Below are 21,646 nucleotides of genomic sequence, written 5' to 3' on the forward strand. Positions count from 1 at the left end.
TGAGAAATCTGAATTGTCAGGTGTTATCAGAACATGAAGATTTTTACAGAAAACTCAGAGAATACATCGGCACCTACACAGTGTGATTCAAAATTGTGGTCTTTGCTAAGTGCCTACACTGTATCAAGCACCGTACTAAGTGCTGGGGTAGATATAAGATGGTGAGGTCAGATATGATCCCAGTCCTAAATGGGGCTCAAAGCCTAAGAGGGAGGGAGATCACGTATTTAGTCCCCATTTTACCAGTGAGGAAATGAAGGCACAGAGAAGTTCTGTGACTTTCTCCAGGTCGTATACCAGGCAAGTGACAGAGTAGGGATTAGAACCCAGGTCCTCTCGCTCCGAGGCATGTGCTCCTTCCACTAGGCCATACTGCTTCTTAAGAAATCAATTATGGCATAACTGAACAGAGAATGCAGAATGGGGAGCAAGAGCAAACAGACTGCTTCCTTTGATAGCTGTTGAAAGTAACATTTCTGGTGTCCTTGGAAGAAGGAGCTGCCATCCACTCTAATAACCTTAGGGGAAGCCAACTGGATGCCACTCTCTTGGCAGGAACAGGAGGGAGAGCCCTCATGGAGAAGACACAGGCAGAAAAAGAGAAATAAAGAAATATTTTCCTTTTCGCTAAACATACCTAATTAAAAGCCATTAACCATACAAGAACTGACAGAGTTAAGGATTTCAGTTTTTAATGAAACGGCACATCTTAGGACAAAAGGTGAAATCCATGAGTTGTTAAATGGTCAATCACACAGATAATCCAATCATTAGAAAATAGGAGGGCTTTATAAGACTATTTTCATACTGAAGTGATTGCTTTCTACCTGCTTTCAATTTGAGAGAGAACTGGAGAGAGAGAAAAGATACAGAGGAATAAAAACAGAACTGATGCCTAGAACAGAATTCCTCATCTTCACACCCAAACCCTGTCCTAAGACTTTCTCATCCCTGTAATAATAATAATAATGATGGCATTTATTAAGCATTTACTATGTGCAAAGCACTGTTCTAAGCACTGGGGAGGTTACAAGGTGATCAGGTTGTCCCTCGGGGGGCTCACAGTCTTAATCCCCATTTTACAGATGAGATAACTGAGGGACAGAGAAGTGAAGTGACTTGCCCAAAGTCACACAGCGGACAATTGGCGGAGCCGGTATTTGAACCCATGACCTCTGACTCCAAAGCCCAGGCTCTTGCCACTGAGCCATGCTTCTTCTCTAAACACCACCATCCTCCCTCTCACAAGCCTGTAACCACCCATTGCATTATCCTCGATTCACCTCTCTCATTCCACCTGCGATTTCAATCCATCACCTACTCCTTCATGACATCTCTAGACTACGCTCTTTCCTCTCCATCCAAACTGCAACTACACTGATCTAAACACTTATATTCCACCTTGACTACCGCATCAGCCTACTCTCGATCCCCACTCCAATCTTTACTTCACTCAGCTGCCTGGATCGTTTTCCTAAAAAAGCATTCAATCCATGTCTTCCCACTCCCTCCAAATCTCCAATGGTTGCCCATCCACCTCCAATAGTAAATCCTTACCATCAGCTCTCTTCCTCCTACCTTATCTTGCTGATTTCCTACTACAACCTACCCTGCACATTTCATTCCTCTCATGCTGACCCCTCACCGTTCCTTGATTCCATTTATCTTGCTGCTGACCTTTTGTCCATGTCCTCCCGCCGGGCTGAAACTCCCTCCCTCTTCACATTTGACAGACAACCCCTCTCTCCACCTTTTAAAGCCTCCTAAAGCTACATTTGCTTGAAGAAACCTTCCTTGACTAAACCCTTATTTCCCCTATTTGCCCTCCCTTCTCCCCTCATCTAGACTGTAAGCCTGTTATGGGAAGGTATTGTCTCTATTGCTATATTGTACTTTCCAAGCACTTAGTACAGTGCTCTGCACACAAGTGCTCAATATGACTGACTGAATGAATGTTGTCTAAGCATCTGAATCTGTACCTCTTAAGAATCTGATAGTCACCCCAGCCCCACAGCACTTAAGCATATATCCTTATACTCTCCCATCCCCTCCATCTGCAATTTACCTTAATGTGTGTCTCCCCATCTACACTATAAGCTCCATGTGGACAGGGAACATGTCTACCAAGTCTATAGTACAGCATTTTCCCAAGTGCTCAGTACCAAGCTCTGCACACAGTAAGCATTCAGCATGACATAATGGATACAGCAGCGGCCTGGGAGTCAGAAGGTCATGGGTTCTAATCCCACTGCTGCCACTTGTCTGCTCTGTGACCTTGGGCAAGTCACTTTACTTCTCTGCGCCTCAGTTACCTCACCTGTAAAATGGGGATTGTGACTGTGAGCCCCAGGTGGGACAGGGACTGTGTCCAACCCAATTTCCCTGTATTCACCCCAGCACTTAGTATAGTGCCTGGCACAAAGTAAGCATTTAACAAACACTATTATTGTTAAATACCACCAACTGCCTGAGTGTTAGCGTAGGTAAGAGTCAATGAGAGATTAAGTAAATATGGAAAATTAAATGCCTGTTTAAAAAACCAATACCAATAAAACTCTAGAAGAGCATGACCTGAAAGGAATATTTGCAGCTGTATCCAGATTGCCGAATTCGAACGGTCTCCAGCATTCCTGTGTATCGCAGTTGTCTAAGCACCAAGCTGTCACTGAATCTCAAGGGTAACTGAAAGACAGACCATAAACATAGAAAGTTTAAAGGACCAATAACTCGATTAAACAGACAGTGCACATCCAAAATGAAATGGAGAGTGAGGTACACCTACAAAGAATAAACCCCCTCCAAACTGTGAAAATGTTTACCAGGGTGGTAGACAGTGATCGCCTGTCCAATTCTGCTTAGGATCTCAGTCACAGTGACTGATATAATAATAATAATGATGGTATTTGTTAAGCACTTACTATGTGCAAAGCACTGTTCTAAGCGCTGGGGAGGTTACAAGGTGATCAGGTTGTCCCACGGGGGGCTCACAGTTTTAATCCCCATTTTACAGATGAGGTAACTGAGGCCCAGAGAAGTGACTTGCCCAAAGTCATGCAGCTGACAGTTGGTGGAGCCGGCATTTGAACCCATGACCTCTGACTCCAAAGCCCAGGCTCTTTCCACTGAGCCACGCTGTTTCTCCCACATGGGACAACCTCATCACCTTGTATCCCCCCACAGCGCTTAGAACAGTGCTTTGCACATAGTAAGCGCTTAACAAATACCATCATTAATTAATTAATTAATTCTCCATGTCCCTCCTGGAGCCATAATTTTGATGCTAGGAAGGAGCTGGGGTTAAGTTGAGAAGCAACTCCTACTTTAGCTGTCAATAGCCATGGAGTTACTTGGCCTTTAGTGGCAGCAAAAAAAGTTAATACATATTTTTTTTTTCAAATACATCTGCGCAGCTGGTCAGAGATTTCATTCTCTCTCTCTCTCTCTCTCTCATATATATATGTCCTGGTTCTTTCAATTTCAGGGTCCAACATGATGGTGACATTGGGGAAAGGTGGGTACAGGGAACAAGTAGCATTCCTAATAACGTTAAACCTGGAAATTGGAGCTGGGATCTCGGGTGGGGAGGAGGGAGAGTTGGGGGGAGAGAGGACTGAGGTGGAAGGGAAGGTATGCTCTAAACAGGTACTTGATGGTGACCAAGATAAGGCTGCACTGTAGAGAACCTCCTATCAATCTATTCTTAGTGGAGATATTTACTCCCCTGCTGGGTACTATTAACATTTGACCATTACTACCTATTTTTCACCTCCCTTACTTTCAGGGATAATCTCCTACATAAAATAATAATTATGATAATAATAATAATTATGGTATTTATTAAGCACTTACTATGTGCTGGAGTAGACACATCATAATCAGGTCCCACATGGGCTCACACTCTAAGGTGGCGGGGGGGCGGGGGGGGAGAAAAACAGGAGTTGAATCCCCATCCTGCAGATGAGGGAACTGAGGCACAGAGAGGTTGAGACTTGCCCGAAGTCACATAAGAGGTAAGTGGCGGAGCCAAAATAAAAATTAAGGGCTTCTGACTCCTGGCCTATGTCCTTTCCTCTAGGCTACACTGCCATGGCTGTATTAGTAATCATATTAGCAATAATAGTGGTTCAGCATCGACAATTTGTTTATCTGCTGGCCAGAGGAATCAAAACTCTTGCCCATTCACAAATTAACATTTTTTTCTTTAGTTTGTTTTCAGTCACCGAAATCAAGGAAGAAATTGGTGTGTTTCAAGTGTCTTTCAAGCTCTCCCTATCTTTCTCTGTACCTGATTGGATTATCTTGAACCTACCCTAGTATTCTGCAAAAAGAGCTTAATAAATACCATAACTAATTTGCAAAGTCTCATTCAGTGAAAAGGCAAGAAAAATGATGGGAATTTTACAAAATTTACATTGTGTCACCGTTTTCTCATTATGAGAAATTCTCAGAACTCTTTTCAGAGGAAGGTAGTCTACTGGAAAGAGTACGGGCCAGGGATTCAGAGGACCTGGGTTCTAATCCCAGCTCCTTCACTTATCTGCTGTGTGACCTTGGGCAAGTCACTTAACTCCTCTGTGCCTCAGTTACCCCATCTGTAAAATGGGGATTAAGACTGTGAGCCCCATGGGGGACACAGACTGTGTCCAGTCTTGAATCTACCACAGCACTTAGTAAGCAGCTGGCAAATAGTAAGTGCTGAACGTATACCACTCACAAAAAAATAAAAAGATTGCTTCCAAACCAGATGAACTAAGGTTGCACCCAAAGAATAGTAACATTTTGGTCACCAGACTTCAATGTGATAAAATGACTGACATTACATAAATGAAAATGGCTCCACCGTCCCACCCAGATGTGGTAGTATTCCCCCTTGTTCAACTTTTCGCAATAGCTAAAACTTGGTTTGTAATAGTCTAGGTTGGTCTGAGTGGTGGAGGACTTGTTTATTTACTGATTATTTATTTATTTACTTATTTTACCTTTTCAGCATTGGATCGAATACATTTGACGAAATACGGCTCTGCTTGACCCAACGTCTCCATCAGTTTGTTCAAGGAGACCTGCAGAACAAGATAATACAATTAAACACAGAGTTGTCCAGCCCAGATTAACAAAGAGAAAAACAGAAGCACAAATTCTAATTTCCTTCCCCAAAAGATAAAGTTAGGGATGCATATAATGCATATAATGTTAGGGATGCCTTCTCCCTGACTCCCTCCCAAACCTTGCCCTCTCCCTGACTTTCCCATCTCTGTTGCCGGCACTACCATCCTTCCCGTCTCACAAGCCCGCAACCTTGGTGTCATCCTCGACTCCGCTCTCTCATTCACCCCTCACATCCAAGCCGTGACCAAAACCTGCCTGTCTCAGCTTCACAACATTGCCAAGATCCGCACTTTCCTCTAGATCCCAACCGCTACCCTGCTCATTCAAGCTCTCATCCTATCCCGTCTGGACTACTGCATCAGCCTTCTCTCTGATCTCCCATCCTCGTGTCTCTCTCCACTTCAATCCACACTTCATGCTGCTGCCCGGATTATCTTTGTCCAGAAACGCTCTGGGCATATCACTCCCCTCCCCAAAAATCTCCAGTGGCTACCAATCAATCTGCGCATCAGGCAGAAACTCCTCACCCTCGGCTTCAAGGTTCTCCATCACCTCGCCCCCTCCTACCTCACCTCCCTTCTCTCCTTCTACAGCCCAGTCCGCACCCTCCGCTCCTCCACCGCTGATCTCCTCACTGTACCTCGCTCTCGCCTGTCCCGCCATCGACCCCTGGCCCACGTCATCCCCCGGGCCTGGAATGCCCTCCCACTGCCCATCCACCAAGCTAGCTCTCTTCTTCCCTTCAAGGCCCTGCTGAGAGCTCACCTCCTCCAGGAGGCCTTCCCAGACTGAGCCCCTTCCTTCCTCTCCCCCTCGTCCCCCTCTCCATCCCCCCATCTTACCTCCCTCCCTTCCCCACAGCACCTGTATATATGTATATATATTTGTACATATTTTTTTACTCTAATTTATTTGTACATATCTATTCTATTTATTTTATTTTGTTAGTATGTTTGGTTTTGTTCTCTGTCTCCCCCTTTTAGACTGTGAGCCCACTGTTGGGTAGGGACTGTCTCTATATGTTGCCAACTTGTACTTCCCAAGCGCTTAGTACAGTGCTCTGCACACAGGAAGCGCTCAATAAATACGATTGATGATGATGATGATGATGATATAATCTGAGGGGAAGAAAAACCTCTTCTATTAGGAAGGCAGCTGGTCCACCCAGAGAAAGAGTAGCATGCTACGTATACTTTCTCATTGCTTTAACTCAAGGACAAAGACAGTCAACATTTAGTTTCTACAAGGTTTAAGTCCCAGGGAAGGGCAAAATTTTCTTAAGCCAACAACAGGGAAGTTAAGGTTGTTTGGTTGCCAGAACAATTCATTTTTGGAAGTAATTGAAGCTTAAAGTTACATGGCAGATTCTTAATTTATTCACGACACTCTTGAATAAACTTCCTCTCCTTTGTGCTCCTGGGTAAAGAACAAACTGACTTCAAAATCCACTTAGTGTAGGAAAAAAATTTTCCAGGGTGATCCTGCGGAAACACTATTGTCAGGTCTATTGACCAACAATGTGCAATTCACCTGTTTGAAGGCTGGTCCTATTAAATGCAACTATGTTACAGGATTTTTTTTTTCAAATGCAAGATGCCACTGATGAGCACAATGATGACTATTCAAGGAGAATTTTCATATTTCTAGCAGAATGAGATATTCACACAAAACTATGGAAGAATTCCTTATAGAAGAATTAATGCAATACTCCAAATTCTTAGAAAGGTGTAACAATGTGAAGTAATAATATCAATAGCAGGTTTCTTGCCTAGTATCACTATGCTATTCATGCATTCAATAATTTGCTCAGTTGAAAATGATCATTCAGGAAATCAGAGGAACCAGAGACTTCTAAAAAGAAAGTTTTCTGGAAGTTAATTGACCATTTAAATTTAGTCCCCATCTACTCCCCAAGGGACTAATCGCACAGATCCTGGGAGAGGACTAGTCAAGGCATTGGCTAAAGCTTTGATACATTCAAAGGAATAAACAAAAGAAATTCAAAGTCTAAAAAGGCCCATGGAATTTCACTTAATTCACAGAACTGATATCTGCTTTCTTGTGGGCTGATGATACACAAACCAACCCTGGCCTTGAGAAAAGTATAAAACGGAAATTAGCAGAGTTCCACTTTTTCGATCCAGAGGAAATACGAGAGATTTCATTACCAGGAGGGCATCCTGTGGATGACTCATCATGCCTCAGCAGTTGATTTCACACACTTCTAAGGGCACTGAAATCTTAGCCTAAGGCTAAGACTAAGAGGATCAGTTGCACACATTCAGACTAAGGGACCTATGGCACAGTGCGCTGCACACAGTAAGCACTCAATAAATATGATTGAATGAATGAATGAATGAGAGTTGTTACTCTGCTGCAGTAGCTCTGATAACTTGAGCCTCAGATGGCATTCTAAAAAGCTAAAATGATATTGGCCCCTAGTCAGGGAATCAGAAAAGGCAGGAATAAGTGCAGTAAAAACAATAAAATTAACAAACAAAAAAAAAAAACACAAAGGAAAATAAGCAGACATTTGTCTTCATCATATTTGCAAATGAGGATTCAAGGCTTTTAATGACGCTAGGGTTGCTCTCTTAGCCCATGATAATGTTGATTTGATTCTGAAAGGATCATTGAATTGCCAGCAACAAAATGAAGGTGAAATATGAATTGTGTTTTTGCTTAACTAGAATTATTGATTAGAAAATATTCCAGCTAGTAAGAGGCTACCTTTTCTAGTCAATACTGATGAACAATTCAGGGCACAGTGATTATTTACTTACATAAATGGATCTCCTGTTTAAGGATTCCTAGTCGAGAATATTATAATGCATGTGACTACAGCCGAAATTAGTGCCAATGACATTGGAAATAGGTTTAACCAAGCTCCGACGTGCCATCTATTTATTTAGCCTGTCCATCTATTTACCTAGCCTATTTCCCTCTAAATTTCTGGGTTTTGGCAGGGGGCATAACTGTTCATGTTTGCTTGTCAGGGTGTGTTAAAAGAAAAAGAACTAGCTAGGCCTGTTCCTTCGATACACAGACTTGAGGAAGCAAGTCTGTACACCAGCTGAGGGTTGGCCTTTTGAGGCATTTCCTTCTTTTTCTCAGGCAGGAGACTCAAAGCCCGACAAAAACGTCTTCTCTTATAATGAGGGACACAGCTGGACAATATATCTAAGAACACTGGGGAGCTGGTGGCAGAATACATTTTGTAGAAACTCAATTGCTAACAGCTTCCTTTTGAACTATAAAAAACTTGGTATAAACAGAACCATGTGCAGGATATAAAAAGGAAATTCCTCCCTCTGAACAGTAAAGTGCAGATGTTACTAAATATGACTGGGTCCATTTCAATATCAAAGTTACAAAACCCATAAAAGACATGACCAACATCTTTTCTACAATCCACTAACCCAAGTGTGCGTTTTCCCCTACCCTCAAGTATTTACGAAAACGCAGAGCGCCTCATAATTGTAGGCTAAATGGAGAGAGTTGACAGTAATGCCAAAAACATTGTCTCAGGTGGATTTTCTTGAGGTATACTGCAATTTTTCTTTGCATCATCACTGATATTTACTGGGGGTCTACTATGGGCAGAACATCACACTGGTGTTTGGCAACACTGGTGATGACAATGAAAGGGAAGTTAGGAGGAGGAGTAGCTTTAGGAGGAGAGATGAGTTCAGTTCAGTATGTGCAACAGGATATTTGATCCTGGAAGACATTTTGTTCTTTCTCTAATACAAAGCAAACATGCTTTCCTTCAATCGTATTTATTGAGCGCTTCATTTTAGTCAGCATTCCTTTTAACTCTTTATGACTTGCTTTTATAATTATGCATCCTATTGATTCACTCTTGTGCTGTCCATTTCTCTGAATAGATGATAAACCTTGCTATCAATGCATAATCATTTTAGGCTCTGCACAATGACAGGTTAGTAGTATCAAATTAGAAATGTCACAGAATACGGTGTTTCTGTTATTCAGGAAAAGGTGGCTTGTGTTTGTAGGTAATGAAAGTTTAAAGCGATTAAAAAGTTATACTTTACTGTTACAGAAAAATTAGTTCTGAGTTATTTACATTTTAAGCTACTGAACATGAAGGTGCATTGAAGCAGAATTAATTATGAATGTGAGATACTCTTAGTGCATTTTTTGCTTTAATATGCCTAGTTTCTCCTTCTAGATTGTAAGCTCATTTTGGGCTGGGAATATGTCTGTCATACTGTTAATTGTACTCTCCTAAGCGCTTAGTATAGTGCTCTGCACACAGTAGGTGCTTAATAAATACGATTGATTTTTTCCATACACTCTGTACTGCCATAACCCATGTTTTCACTACATGTTTTGGGTTAGAATGCTGTCGTTCCGCCATAACTTATTATATAGTATTTGTTGAGTGCTTACTATGTGCCAGGCACTGTGCTAAACGCTGGGGTTGATATAAAATAATCCGGTTGGACACAGCCACATGGGGCTCACAGTCTTAATCCCATTTTACAGGTGGGGTAACTGGCACAGAGAAGTGAAGTGACTTACCCAAGGACACACAGCAGAGCAGAAACGGAACTGGATTAGAACCCAGGTCCTCTGATTCCCAGGCCTGTGATCTTTCCCCTAGACCACGTTGTGAGCCCCATACACTTAAGCTTTCACTGCATATTTTGGTTACACTGCTGTCAGAGATAAGGGGATATTCTTTTGACAATGCAAATCTGTTTAAGCTAGGCATACCACATGATCAGAAGAAACTTCTCATATGTGTATAGCAGGTGGCCTGAGGATGACTGCACGAGTTGTCCTTAATGCAGGCATAGCAGAATGCAACACACATTTTTTTACGGTATTTGTTAAGCACTTACTGTGTGTCAAACACTGGTCTAAGTGCTGGGGTAGATATACATGAATTGGTTGGCCACAGTCCCTGCTCCACTTGGGGCTCCTACCCAAAGTAGGAGGGAGAACAGGAGAACTGAGGCACAGAGGAATTAAATGGCCTGCCCAAGGTCACACGCAAGCATTTGGCATAGCCAGGATTGGAAAGCAGATCCTAAGACTCCCAGGCTCGTGCTCTTTCCACTAGATCACGCTGCTTCTCATTAGAATGAAAATTAGAATCCCCCCTTCTAGACCGTGAGCCTGTTGGGTAGGGATTGTTTCTTTTGCCGAATTGTACTTTCCAAGCACCTAGTACAGTGCTTTGCGCAAAGTAAGCACTCAATAAATACGATTGGATGAATGAATGAATGAGAATGCTTCACATTAGAGAACAGAGGAAATGGATTTAATGAGTTTGTGGTGCCTGGGCATTGTCCAAGTGGAGAGAACTAATGGCAGAATGAAATGTGAGACTGGAAACAGGTGAGAGGTTGCGGCCTAGAAGGTAGATCCGGCAGCCAGCTGTGCGGAGGGAGCAGCTACAACCATGAGAGTGGGATGAGTTCCTCAAAGAAGGCAGCTAACCTGCTTTGAATTAATTAAAATAAAACTGACACCAGCACTTCAACCAGACAGAATTTTAACAATCACATTTTCAATCAGCCAATGGGTATGTTGTCCAGTTCTCTGTAAATGATGGGAATCCAAAAATCTTTAGGCTAATACACTTGAACCATACATATAATTTTCACAATTACACTGCAATTACCAAATGCATATTAACCTCTCTCTTTAAAGGGAGGGATCTAAAAATCTCTGGCTAATGAACTCTGCAGATTCTGGATTTTAATAGAGTTTGTTGGAGACAAACCTGGTTGTGGGGGGGCCTGATTAATAATCCTGTGTAGATGGTTGATCATTTTCCCATTATATGTAATCAATCAATCGTATTTATTGAGCACTTACTGTGTGCAGAGCACTGTACTAAGCACTTGGGAAGTATAAGTTGGCAACATATAGAGACAGTCCCTACCCAACAGTGGGCTCACAGTCAGGAAAGCTGGGCTGAGGTGATGATGGAGGTAAAAGAGTCCTTATTCTAATTTTATAATCTATTCTTGGTTTGAATTATGCCTGATCCGGGAGTGTGGAATATGATTTCCTTAATCCTTTTAAATAAACCCAATCTACGACTGCATAAAGACGTTAGTCCATGTGAGAAGGCTAGTTAAAACACATTTGTAATCACCTGCAATAAAGGCCCTTTGAGTCTGTGTCTGAAAAGTATGACTCCCCACTGCCACACACTTTGTAGTTTATCAGAAACACACCCTTTATTCAACTGTCTTGAACAAAGAGGCAGGCCAACGAATATAGAAATAGATTACCCAACAGTCAAAGTCGTTGAACCTGTTCAGGAGTTCTGAATCATCACTTAGATCATAGTTTCTAACTTGGAAAACATTAAAGTAAGCAGGCTTCTGATAACAATTACTTCTTGATAAGACCTGAGCAAAGCCCTAGCTCGTCATGTATTGGTTCTCTCATTTCTCCAAAATCTCATATGCACAGAGATTCTTAATAGTCAGCTAGAGTTTAGGATAGGAATAGAAGTGGAGAGAAGAGATTTAATTCTGCATTTAATGAAGTTATTTTAGACTGTTGCTACTTTGGATTCTGTGATCTGCACTACTACTAGATTCAAATTACCTTTCCTTTCACACTGAGAATACTTCTATGCCTCTTTCCCAAGATTTCAAACTTTTTTGTGATAACTGAAATATATGTGTGTGTGTATATATATATAGCTATATGTGTGCATAGATTTTGAAAATGAATTTACTTCATTTTTCTTCTGTCCTCATTTTTAGAGCCCTTCTCAAAAATTCTAGATCCTTCCTAAAACATCTGTAAATATGAGTTTTGTGCCAATATGTTGCTTTCTTATTCAGCTACTTCAAGATCCTAATACTTGCTAAGCTAGTCTGAGGGTTACACTTTCAAGCTGGAGTAGGTAATTTAGTGAGTGACTGACCTGAAATTGGGCACTAATGCTGGGTGGTTTCTTCTTCTTATGCAGGTGAAGAAGAGACTTGGTGATGCGATCCTGTAGTGTCAGGTTGGTGAGATGCTTCAAAGACTTCACCTCTAGTAAGTGCTGTGGAAGAAAAAAGAATACAATTCTTAGACAATTCTTAGACTGTTCAATCTATCAGTGGCATTTAAGTATTGAGTGCTTGCTATGCATAGAGCACCGTACTAAACACTCACATTTACAAAGAATTGGTCTGGACTTCTAGAGTCAATTTTCCTGCCAACATCCTACTACCTAAAATCCTTTCTCTTAAATTCTGCTGAGTTCCAGAAAGTAAGATGCCAAATGCCTCTGGAGGAGTTCTAAAGTTTATACAGTGAATTTAGTGCAATGGTGGCCATAGGACAGTAATTTTAGTGACAGAATGAAGCATGGACACTGCTTGATTTTCAACAGAATGTCTTAACCTTCCATTAGTGATCCTAGATGTGATGTGTATTTCTGTATATTTCCTGCAGTAACAGGCAAGAAACTTTCTGCTAAATAATCCAAGTACTTTCCTTGTAGAGAACAACTGATAAGGTCCACTAGGCCATGTGAAACACAGCCACTTGAAAAAATGCAATGTTCTTGACACAGCAGATTTTTTTTTTTTGCAATCAGTAGTTTCTCTATTTTTGTGATTCAGTGAAAACTGTCAGCAGCAGGAACACCAAGAGGTGCACTTCACAGTTTGACTTTAAGGGTACTAATTAACAAAATCAACAGTATTTAAATTTTCCACTGAGAATCAAAGACTGCTGCATAAGAGACTCCAGTTTTCATAGATTCTTTCAGATTCGTAAATGTGGGAAATTCACATGATCCTGTTTACAAATTGCAATTTTAACGACAAAATTTACTCATACATTAACAGCTACCCTGTGATACTGAAATTCAACCCACAATCAGGCAATGGCACTTACTGTGTGCAGAACACTTTCTAAGTGCAAGGAGAGTACAATCAAATGAAGTTGGTAGACATGTTCCCTGCCCATAAGAAGTTTTCAGTCTAGTGCAGAGCTTATAAGAACATGAGATGAATGTACCTTCAGGTTACTTCACTTCAATCTCACACCTTTGGTAACCAGAAAACTCACTGAATTGAACTGAGAGAACAGAAGGGTTTGAACTTAGTGTAGCAGTGTCTACAGACTCAGATTAATTTGACCAACCCGTCACCTTATGCTCTATCACAGAGGGAAACAGCTACATTTTAGACTGATATTTAGACTGAGATTTTTGCTTCAAAAATTCTTTCATACTGTAGCTCTGTTATTAGGATAGTATTTTTTTTTTGAAGATTTGTTTTCAGACTTTGCTGACAACAAATGCAGTGAAAATAATGCTGCAACTAAGACAATAGTTCTCTTTTCTATGGCTTAGTATATACAATATGAGACATTTTTTCAAAGCCTCTTAGAAACAGTAAAATTATATCCACATTCTACTCACTTTTGGAAGAATAGGTTTGGCTTTAAAGTTCTTATTTCTCCTGAAGAGATAAAACAAATACAAGAAAAGAGCGATTTAGACCAGTAATTACTAGCTGACATTATCTATTTCCCCCCACCCACCCTTGCCCCAAATGCACTTTTCTGAGTGATTTCAAATGTCTCACTCCCATTTCGACTCTTCTTTTCCTCCCCACCCTGATCCTTGGAAACATCAATATCCCTGTGGTCACCACCAACGACCTCCCTGCCTCCCAAGTCTTCTGACTCCTCAATTCCAGAGACCAGCTGCTCCACACCCCCTCTACCAACTTGGACACGATGGTTCTTACGAACACAAGCCAGTGCATCATTTCTACGTTTACTAATGCTAAAAACCACTCTCTGACTACAGCATCCTAAACTGCCTTCTGTCTCATGATCATCTGCCCTGTAAAACTGTTCTCTCCCCACTCAGATCTCTCTGACCTCCAGGTCCCCTGCACTTATCCTGGGCCATCACGCCTCAATTGGACTCTCTACCTAACCTCCTCTACCTTGATACACAAATCCACACTTTTAACTCCACCTTCTTAGTCCAAACCAACTCTCTTGCTCCCTGGCCCTTTTTCAATCTTTCATCATCATACCCCAGCCCCTGATCACCTCAATAGGTATGCACTGGGCATCAGCCTGACTTTGGTTGCTTCAAATTTATTCTTACTTACTATAACTATGCCATCTCTCACTCTCAGAAACATTACTTCTCCTCCCTCATCAACTCCCATTCCCACTGCCCCCAACTATCCCAGACTTTTAACTCTCTTCTTAAACTCTAGTGTCCTCACCTCTCCCCTATGACTCTGCCAACTACTTCATTGATAAAAGTCATCAGGTGTGAATTCCTCCAAATCACATATCCACTCTCATCCTTCTCGATTGACTGCTTTCAAGATTAACCCCCTCGACCTGCTCTTAGGACTCCTCCCCTTCTCACCTTCTAAATACACTTGCCTTCACTCTTCTTCCCTCCATAACCCCACCTTCAACTGTTCATCCTCTGTTAGTTCCTCTCCTGTGATCTCCAAACACGCTCATGCCCCATTTTAAAAAAAATAAAACTCAGACCCCACTATACCATCGAGTTATCGCTTCATAGCCTTCCTGTCTGTCCTAACTCCTCAAAAGAGTTGTAGACACACAAATGACTCTACTTCTTCTTCTCCAAATCCCTTTTGGACTCTCTACAATTAAGTTTCCACTCCCTTCACAACATTAGGACTGCTCTCTCCAAGGTCACTAATGACCTACTCACCAAATGCAGTTGACTCTACATTGTCCTTAGCCTCCTCACTGGCTTTGACAAAATGCATCACTCCCTTCTCCTGGGAACACTATCTACCTTGATTTTTCTGATAGAGTACTCTTCTTACAGCTCTGGCTGATTCTTCTCCATTCCTTCTGTGGTTTTTCCTCTGCCTCCCACCTTCTAACAGTCAGGGGGAGGGGGTCCCCTCAAGACTCTGTTACAGACACCCTTCTCATCAATTAATTTACTTTCCTGGGTAATTCAACCACTTTTATGATTCCCAAATCTATTTTGTGATTCCTGACTTCTCTCCTCTACAATCTCATATCTCAACCTGACCCCAAGACAGCTGTACATGGGTGTCCTTCTGGTACCTCAAGCTTAACATATCCAAAACTAAACTCACCTTCCCTCCCAAATCCTCTCATTTTCTAACTTTCCCATCATTGCTGACAACCTTGCCAGCCTCCCCACTTCTCACACCTGTAATCTTGGCATTATCCTCAACTATTCTCTTTCAACCCCCACATTCAGTCAGTCACCAAATCTTGCTAGTTCTTCACGTCCCTAGAATCCACCCTTTCCTCTTCATCTAAACTGACACCACAGTTGTCACAGCCTGTTTTCAACTACTGCACCAGCCTCCTTGCTGATCTTACCTGCTTCCCATCTCTCCCCTAGCCAGTCTGTATTTCACTCTACTGCCCAGATCATTTTTCTAAGATGTCACTCTTTGCAAATCTCCCTTCCTTCTCAAATACCTCCAATGATTGTCCTTTCTCTCCACATCAAGCAGGAACTTCTGACCACTGGCTTTAGGGACAACCTGGTCGCTAATTCATCATCATCATCATCATCAATCGTATTTATTGAGCGCTTACTGTGTGCAGAGCACTGTACTAAGCGCTTGGGAAGTACAAGTTGGCAACATATAGAGACAGTCCCTACCCAACAGTGGGCTCACAGTCTAAAAGGGAGAGACAGAGAACAAAACCAAACATACTAACAAAATAAAATAAATAGAATAGATATGTACAAGTAAAATAGAGTAATAAATATGTACAAACATATGTACATATATACAGGTGCTGTGGGGAAGGGAAGGAGGTAAGATGGGGGGATGGGGAGGGGGACGAGGGGGAGAGGAAGGAAGGGGCTCAGTCTGGGAAGGCCTCCTGGAGGAGGTGAGTTCTCAGTAGGGCCTTGACAGGAGGAAGAGAGCTAGCTTGGTGGATTGGCAGAGGGAGGGCATTCCAGGCCCGGGGGATGATGTGGGCCGGGGGTCGATAGCGGGACAGGCGAGAACGAGGTACGGTGAGGAGATTAGCAGCAGAGGAGCGGAGGGTGCTAAATCAACTCTCTCCTTATTTATTCAGTTTTCTCTCCCACTATGCCCCAGTATTTACATCTTATTCCTCTCAAGCTAACAACTCATTGTTCCTTGTTTTCACCTTTCCTATTGCTGAACTCTTAAGCCCTTCCTTTTGCTTGGAACTCCCTCCTCCTCCTCATATCCCTTCTTCAAAGCCCTTTCGAAATCACATCTTCTCCCAGAGGCTTTCCCCAAGAAATCTCTAATCCCTCTACTTTATATCCCCCAAATGCCACTTCAGCCCTTTTACCTCATCTTAGCAATTACATGCATCTTATATAATCTCACCACTTCTTCCTATCTGTACTTTATTTTAGCTTTCAACTCCCCAGCTAGACTGTAAGTCAGAAGGACATGGGTTGTAGACCCAACTCATTCATTCATTCAATCATATTTATTGAATACTGTGTGCAGAGCACTGTACTAAGCACTTGGAAAGTACAATTCAGCAACAGAGACAATCCCTGCCCACAATGGGCTTGCATTCTAGAAGGAGGGAGACAGACATCAAAACAAGTGAACAGGCATCAATATAAATACAGTTATAGATATATACACATTAAAACAGTAAACAGGCATTGATATAAATTAACAGAATTACAGATATGTACGTATGTACACAAGTGCTATGGGGAGGGTAGAGCAAAGGTAGAGCAAAGCTCCACCACTTGTTGCTGTGTGACCTTGGGTAAGTCACTTCACTTCTCTGTGCCTCAGTTACCTCATCTGTAAAGTGAGATTAAGACTGTTGGGCATGGACCGTGTCCAATCAAATTAGCTTGTATCTACCACAGCGTTTAATACAGTGGCTGGTACATAGTAAACGCTTAACAATATTATAAAAAGCAAGCAAGGACTCATTCCCTCTTAGCAACAGCAGCATTTATGAAGCTGATTTCATGGCACTACACAGCAGTGACTGTGGGGTGGGGATCCTAACTTTCAGTGTTCAGCACACGATGGAGAGTGGCCTGAAAGCAGGCTGCATTTTGTAAGGGAAAAAAACACCACTGTCCATTAGGGAAACTTAAAAATCTGAGCAAGGACGGGTAACTGCCTCTTTCATATGGACCTCTGGAGACAGCAGTAATCCTGGGGAGAGGTTATCACTGAGATGCTGGCTTTTAAGACTCTTTACCCACTCTTCCCCTCTCAGCACAATATCTATCTTGTAATCACTGTTCCAGCCATACAAAACAATTTTACCATTTCTTGTATATGACTCTCCAACTCTGGTCCATTGGATCAACAGTCCCCTCCACCACACATACCCTTCAATGCTTCATCAAGCCTTTTCTTTTCTCTGGCTCACAACTCTCTTAAAATGCATTTCTTCCAAGAAGTCTTGCAGAATGAACACCCCCACCCCTCCACTTCCACAAAGCTCTCTAAGTACGATAATCACTCTAGACATTCCCCAAATCTCTGATCAATATATATTTATCTTTATGACATTTATGCTTTTAAGTATTTTCTTTTTTTACTTGTTATATCATTTGCTCTCTATAACTTTATTTGCATTTATCCTTTGTCCCACCGCAGATTCCATGAGGACCGATCTCATGTTTTATTCTTCCTCCATAATTCCTCAGATATAGGAATTAGGCTCTCGAATAACGTTGCTAGTAGCACTCGGGTCCTAGTTTATTACCACTCTTTTAGAAAGGAACCTCTTGAGTAAAACTGAAAAACTTTACTAGCAGGTAGATCACCCAACAAGCTGCATCTGTGTGTGATCATGTTTTCCATTTATGATTTTGCATGCATGCTTTGTTCTGATGAACATCTTCATTAAACAAAGATCACAAAATAGCTTTCCTTTCCTTTTCTGTAAAACTAAAAAAGGAAAACTTACAAATCTTCATTAAACAAAGACCACAAAATAGCTTTCCTTTCCTTTTCTGTAAAACTAAAAAAGGAAAACTTACAAATTAACATTATGTGGATTTTTAATAGTTCAATGTGCATAACACCTATAATCTTCCCCTTGTATACTTACATGAGAATTCCATGGGCTCTCTCTAAGAGCTTGCTGTTGGTTGAATTAACAAATATTCCATCTTTATCAAGCAAGGAGCTAGTAACAGCCAACCTGCTCTGCCGGATTCCTGGCCTGCCATTCCAGCCAATGCCGTAAGTATCACTGAAAATAGAAATCAATGCTGAGATAAACCTCTGACTCAGTTCATGATTAGCAAAAATGAAATGAAAAATATAACTAAAAATTTCAAGTGTGAGAGGCAACTGGACAGTTTCAGTAATAGGCTATCGGTTAGTTAGGACTGTCTAATCATTCACTCATTTAGACAGTTGATTCTCATGAGTGGCATGACACACTATGCGTAAAAATACATAGATTTAGAAGTCAAATAAAAACCATATGCTACACCTTTGATTAAAAAAAGATCACAAAGGCCAGGTACCAAAAATGAAATGGGTATGTCTTTATAGTGAACCTGAGAACTTCTGGATCTATGCAAAGAATGCAAGAATTTTTAACCAAATTTACATATTATATTGAACACGAGTAATATTTGAGGGAGGCACTCTTTCTAGTAAATTGACTATAACTGCAATTCTACTTTTAACTGCACTTTTGAGTTTGTGATTCTAACAGCTTGATGCTCTATGTGATTCACAGTAGTCAAATTTGTTCAATCACATACACGTTCAGGTTTAGCATTAAAGTTGAAAATTGTTAAAAGGACCTTAACACTCACAACTGATAATATAGTTAATAATAAATACCTTGAATATGTACTGTATTCATACATTTATATATATATGTGTGTATATATTCTTCTATATTATTTAAGCTTTGGTTTTTCTAAGTGTTTTCATTTTCTCATCTAATTTTTGTCTTCACAGCACCTCTTCTGTGACAGGCAGATACAAATAGATGAGGAACCTGAGGTTTTGAAAGGTTAAAGTCACTTGCCCAAGGTCACACAAGCAGATCATTGGCTGAGTTAGGCCTAGAACCCAGATCCTCTGACTTCCAAACCCATGCTGTTTCCATACCCTTTCCTTTCATATTGCTGCTCCATCCTAGATCAAGAATCTGAAAAGCTAGATCTAAAACACAGAGTTCAGGGCAGTGAGAATTTTAATAAAAACACATAATGACACAAAGATTTTACAATAAATGTCCTAAACTATTCCATCTCACTCGATGACATAACCTCCTCATTATGAAATTGATCATTCTGGGAAGGGCCTGTGAAATGTTTCATTGGACAAAATATTTTAGAACTCAGCAAGATGTGTTGTAGAAAAACACTTATTTGAAGCTTTGGATTTCACATGTTTTATTACCACTCAAACCTCATTAGAATAAGCCATTCCATTTGGTTATGGTACCACGATTTACAGTGATTGACTTGGGTTTTGAGGCATACGACTGTCAAATTTTTCATCATGTGCTACGTCATAAGAATAGGAAGCAATCAAACAAATATTTTGTAGTTCTCAAAAAAGTAGGATGACCAGTGGAAAGAGGACAGGCCTAGAAGTTGAGGTTCTACTCCCAGCTCGATCATTTGCTTGCTGTGTGACCTTGCCTGTGTCTCAGTTTCTTCAACTCACTGTACCTCGCTCTCGCCTGTCCCGCCGTCGACCCCCGGCCCACGTCATCCCCCGGGCCTGGAATGCCCTCCCTCTGCCCATCCGCCAAGCTAGCTCTCTTCCTCCCTTCAAGGCCCTGCTGAGAGCTCACCTCCTCCAGGAGGCCTTCCCAGACTGAGCCCCTTCTTTCCTCTCCCCCTCGTCCCCCTCTCCATCCCCCCGTCTTACCTCCTTCCCTTCCCCACTGCACCTGTATATATGTATATATGGTTGTACATATTTATTACTCTATTTACTTATTTATTTATTTATTTATTTTACTTGTACATTTCTATCCTACTTATTTTATTTTGTTGGTATGTTTGGTTCTGTTCTCTGTCTCCCCCTTTTAGACTGTGAGCCCACTGTTGGGTAGGGACTGTCTTTATGTGATGCCAATTTGTACTTCCCAAGCGCTTAGTACAGTGCTCTGCACATAGTAAGCGCTCAATAAATACGATTGATTGATTGATTGATTCAACTGCAAAGTAGTGGTTTAAATATCCATTGTCCCTCCCTGTTAGACTGTGAACTTGATGAGGGACAAGGACTGTGCCTGACCTGATTATCTTCTAACTACCCCAGGGCTCAGTAGAGTGCTTGGCATATAGTAACCACTTAACAAATCCCACAGTATTACTGCATTTTGTCTTTGATAGTGACCTTCTATGAAAGGCATAAATTATAGTTACCATCCTTGACGTTTACTCCTAACATCCATAATTTTCTCTCATCATGGAACCCTTGTCCATCCACCCATATCATTCTGATGAAAGTATGGTCCCCAGACTAGCTTCAGGGTGGCTCTGGGCCAGCTGCTACCATCTGTGACAGCTTGTATTTTGCTTTATGCCAGCTAAGGATGCACATAGCAATCATTTAACAGAAAGCTGTTACCCAGCTCACTATGGGCAGGGAATGTGTCTACCAACAGTGTTATACAGTATTCTCCCTAGCGCAGTGTAGTGCTCGAAACACAGAAAACCTTCAATACATATGATTGACTGAATGATTTTATCCAAGTTCCAGCAACGCATGGGATTAATCATACCTATGTTCAGACTGGAGTTAGGAATGAATTGCTGTATGCAAAGGCAGCCCTACTTTCACAGTTTAAACTCCACCATCTTTCCTGCTTCTTCCTTCACACCATTCTTCATTACTAGTATGGCTCTGGTAGTATAAGTAGTTTTATATCATGACTATTTGTTTCTGAAACTTTGCATATATTCTTTTGTCACCACTAAGATCCCTCATAGGTTGTGAAAATGGATGATCAGGGCTGATCACGGTTCCTTTAAAATCAGTTCGTATGAAGACAGCATTTTTGCATAAAAGTAATCTTAGAGATTCTTGGGCACTTAAAATCCTCTTCAGTCAATGATCAACTCCTGCTCTATTAAATCACCTACATAATGACAATAATAATTCTGCTATTTGTTAAGCACTTGCAATGTGTCAAGCACTGTATTAAGCGCTGGGGTAGAGCCAAGCAAATCGGGTTGGACACAGTCCCTGTCCTATTTGGGGCTGGCAGTCTAACATTTCACATCCCATTTTACAGATGAGGAAACTGAGGCACAGAGAAATGAAGTGACTTGCCCAAGGTCACACAGCAGACAAGTGGTGGAGCTAGGACTAGAACCCACAACCCTCCAACTCCCAGGCCCATGCTCTATCCACTAGGCCACACTAGCCCATGCTCTATCCACCAGGCCACACTGCCTGCTCTGGCTTGAATCAGTTCCAAGTGGATACTTTGGCTCCAGAAGGGTGCAGAGACGAGGCTGCCATTCACTGGGGTATGTGCCAAGAAGTGGGCTTGGTCTGGATTTGGTATCAGGCAAGTAGCTGGCAGTTCCTGT

General features: G+C 41.5%; 1 protein-coding gene across 6 annotated transcripts in view; it reads right to left on the reverse strand.

Annotated features, from left to right (window-relative positions):
* MYO9A (myosin IXA) overlaps positions 1 to 21,646 on the reverse strand; it is a 322,627-nt gene that overhangs the window by 56,139 nt on the left and 244,842 nt on the right. For all 6 annotated transcript variants that reach the window (XM_038746410.1, XM_038746411.1, XM_038746413.1 and 3 more), the window contains 5 exons: positions 18,178 to 18,321; positions 13,520 to 13,559; positions 12,026 to 12,148; positions 4,980 to 5,060; positions 2,572 to 2,682 (listed from right to left, as the gene is read on the reverse strand). In XM_038746410.1, the coding sequence (XP_038602338.1) occupies positions 2,572 to 2,682; positions 4,980 to 5,060; positions 12,026 to 12,148; positions 13,520 to 13,559; positions 18,178 to 18,321 (499 nt within the window). The remainder of the gene's footprint in view (positions 1 to 2,571; positions 2,683 to 4,979; positions 5,061 to 12,025; positions 12,149 to 13,519; positions 13,560 to 18,177; positions 18,322 to 21,646) is intronic.

Source organism: Tachyglossus aculeatus, chromosome 5 (genome assembly GCF_015852505.1).
Source record: "Tachyglossus aculeatus isolate mTacAcu1 chromosome 5, mTacAcu1.pri, whole genome shotgun sequence".
Lineage (NCBI taxonomy): Eukaryota > Metazoa > Chordata > Mammalia > Monotremata > Tachyglossidae > Tachyglossus > Tachyglossus aculeatus.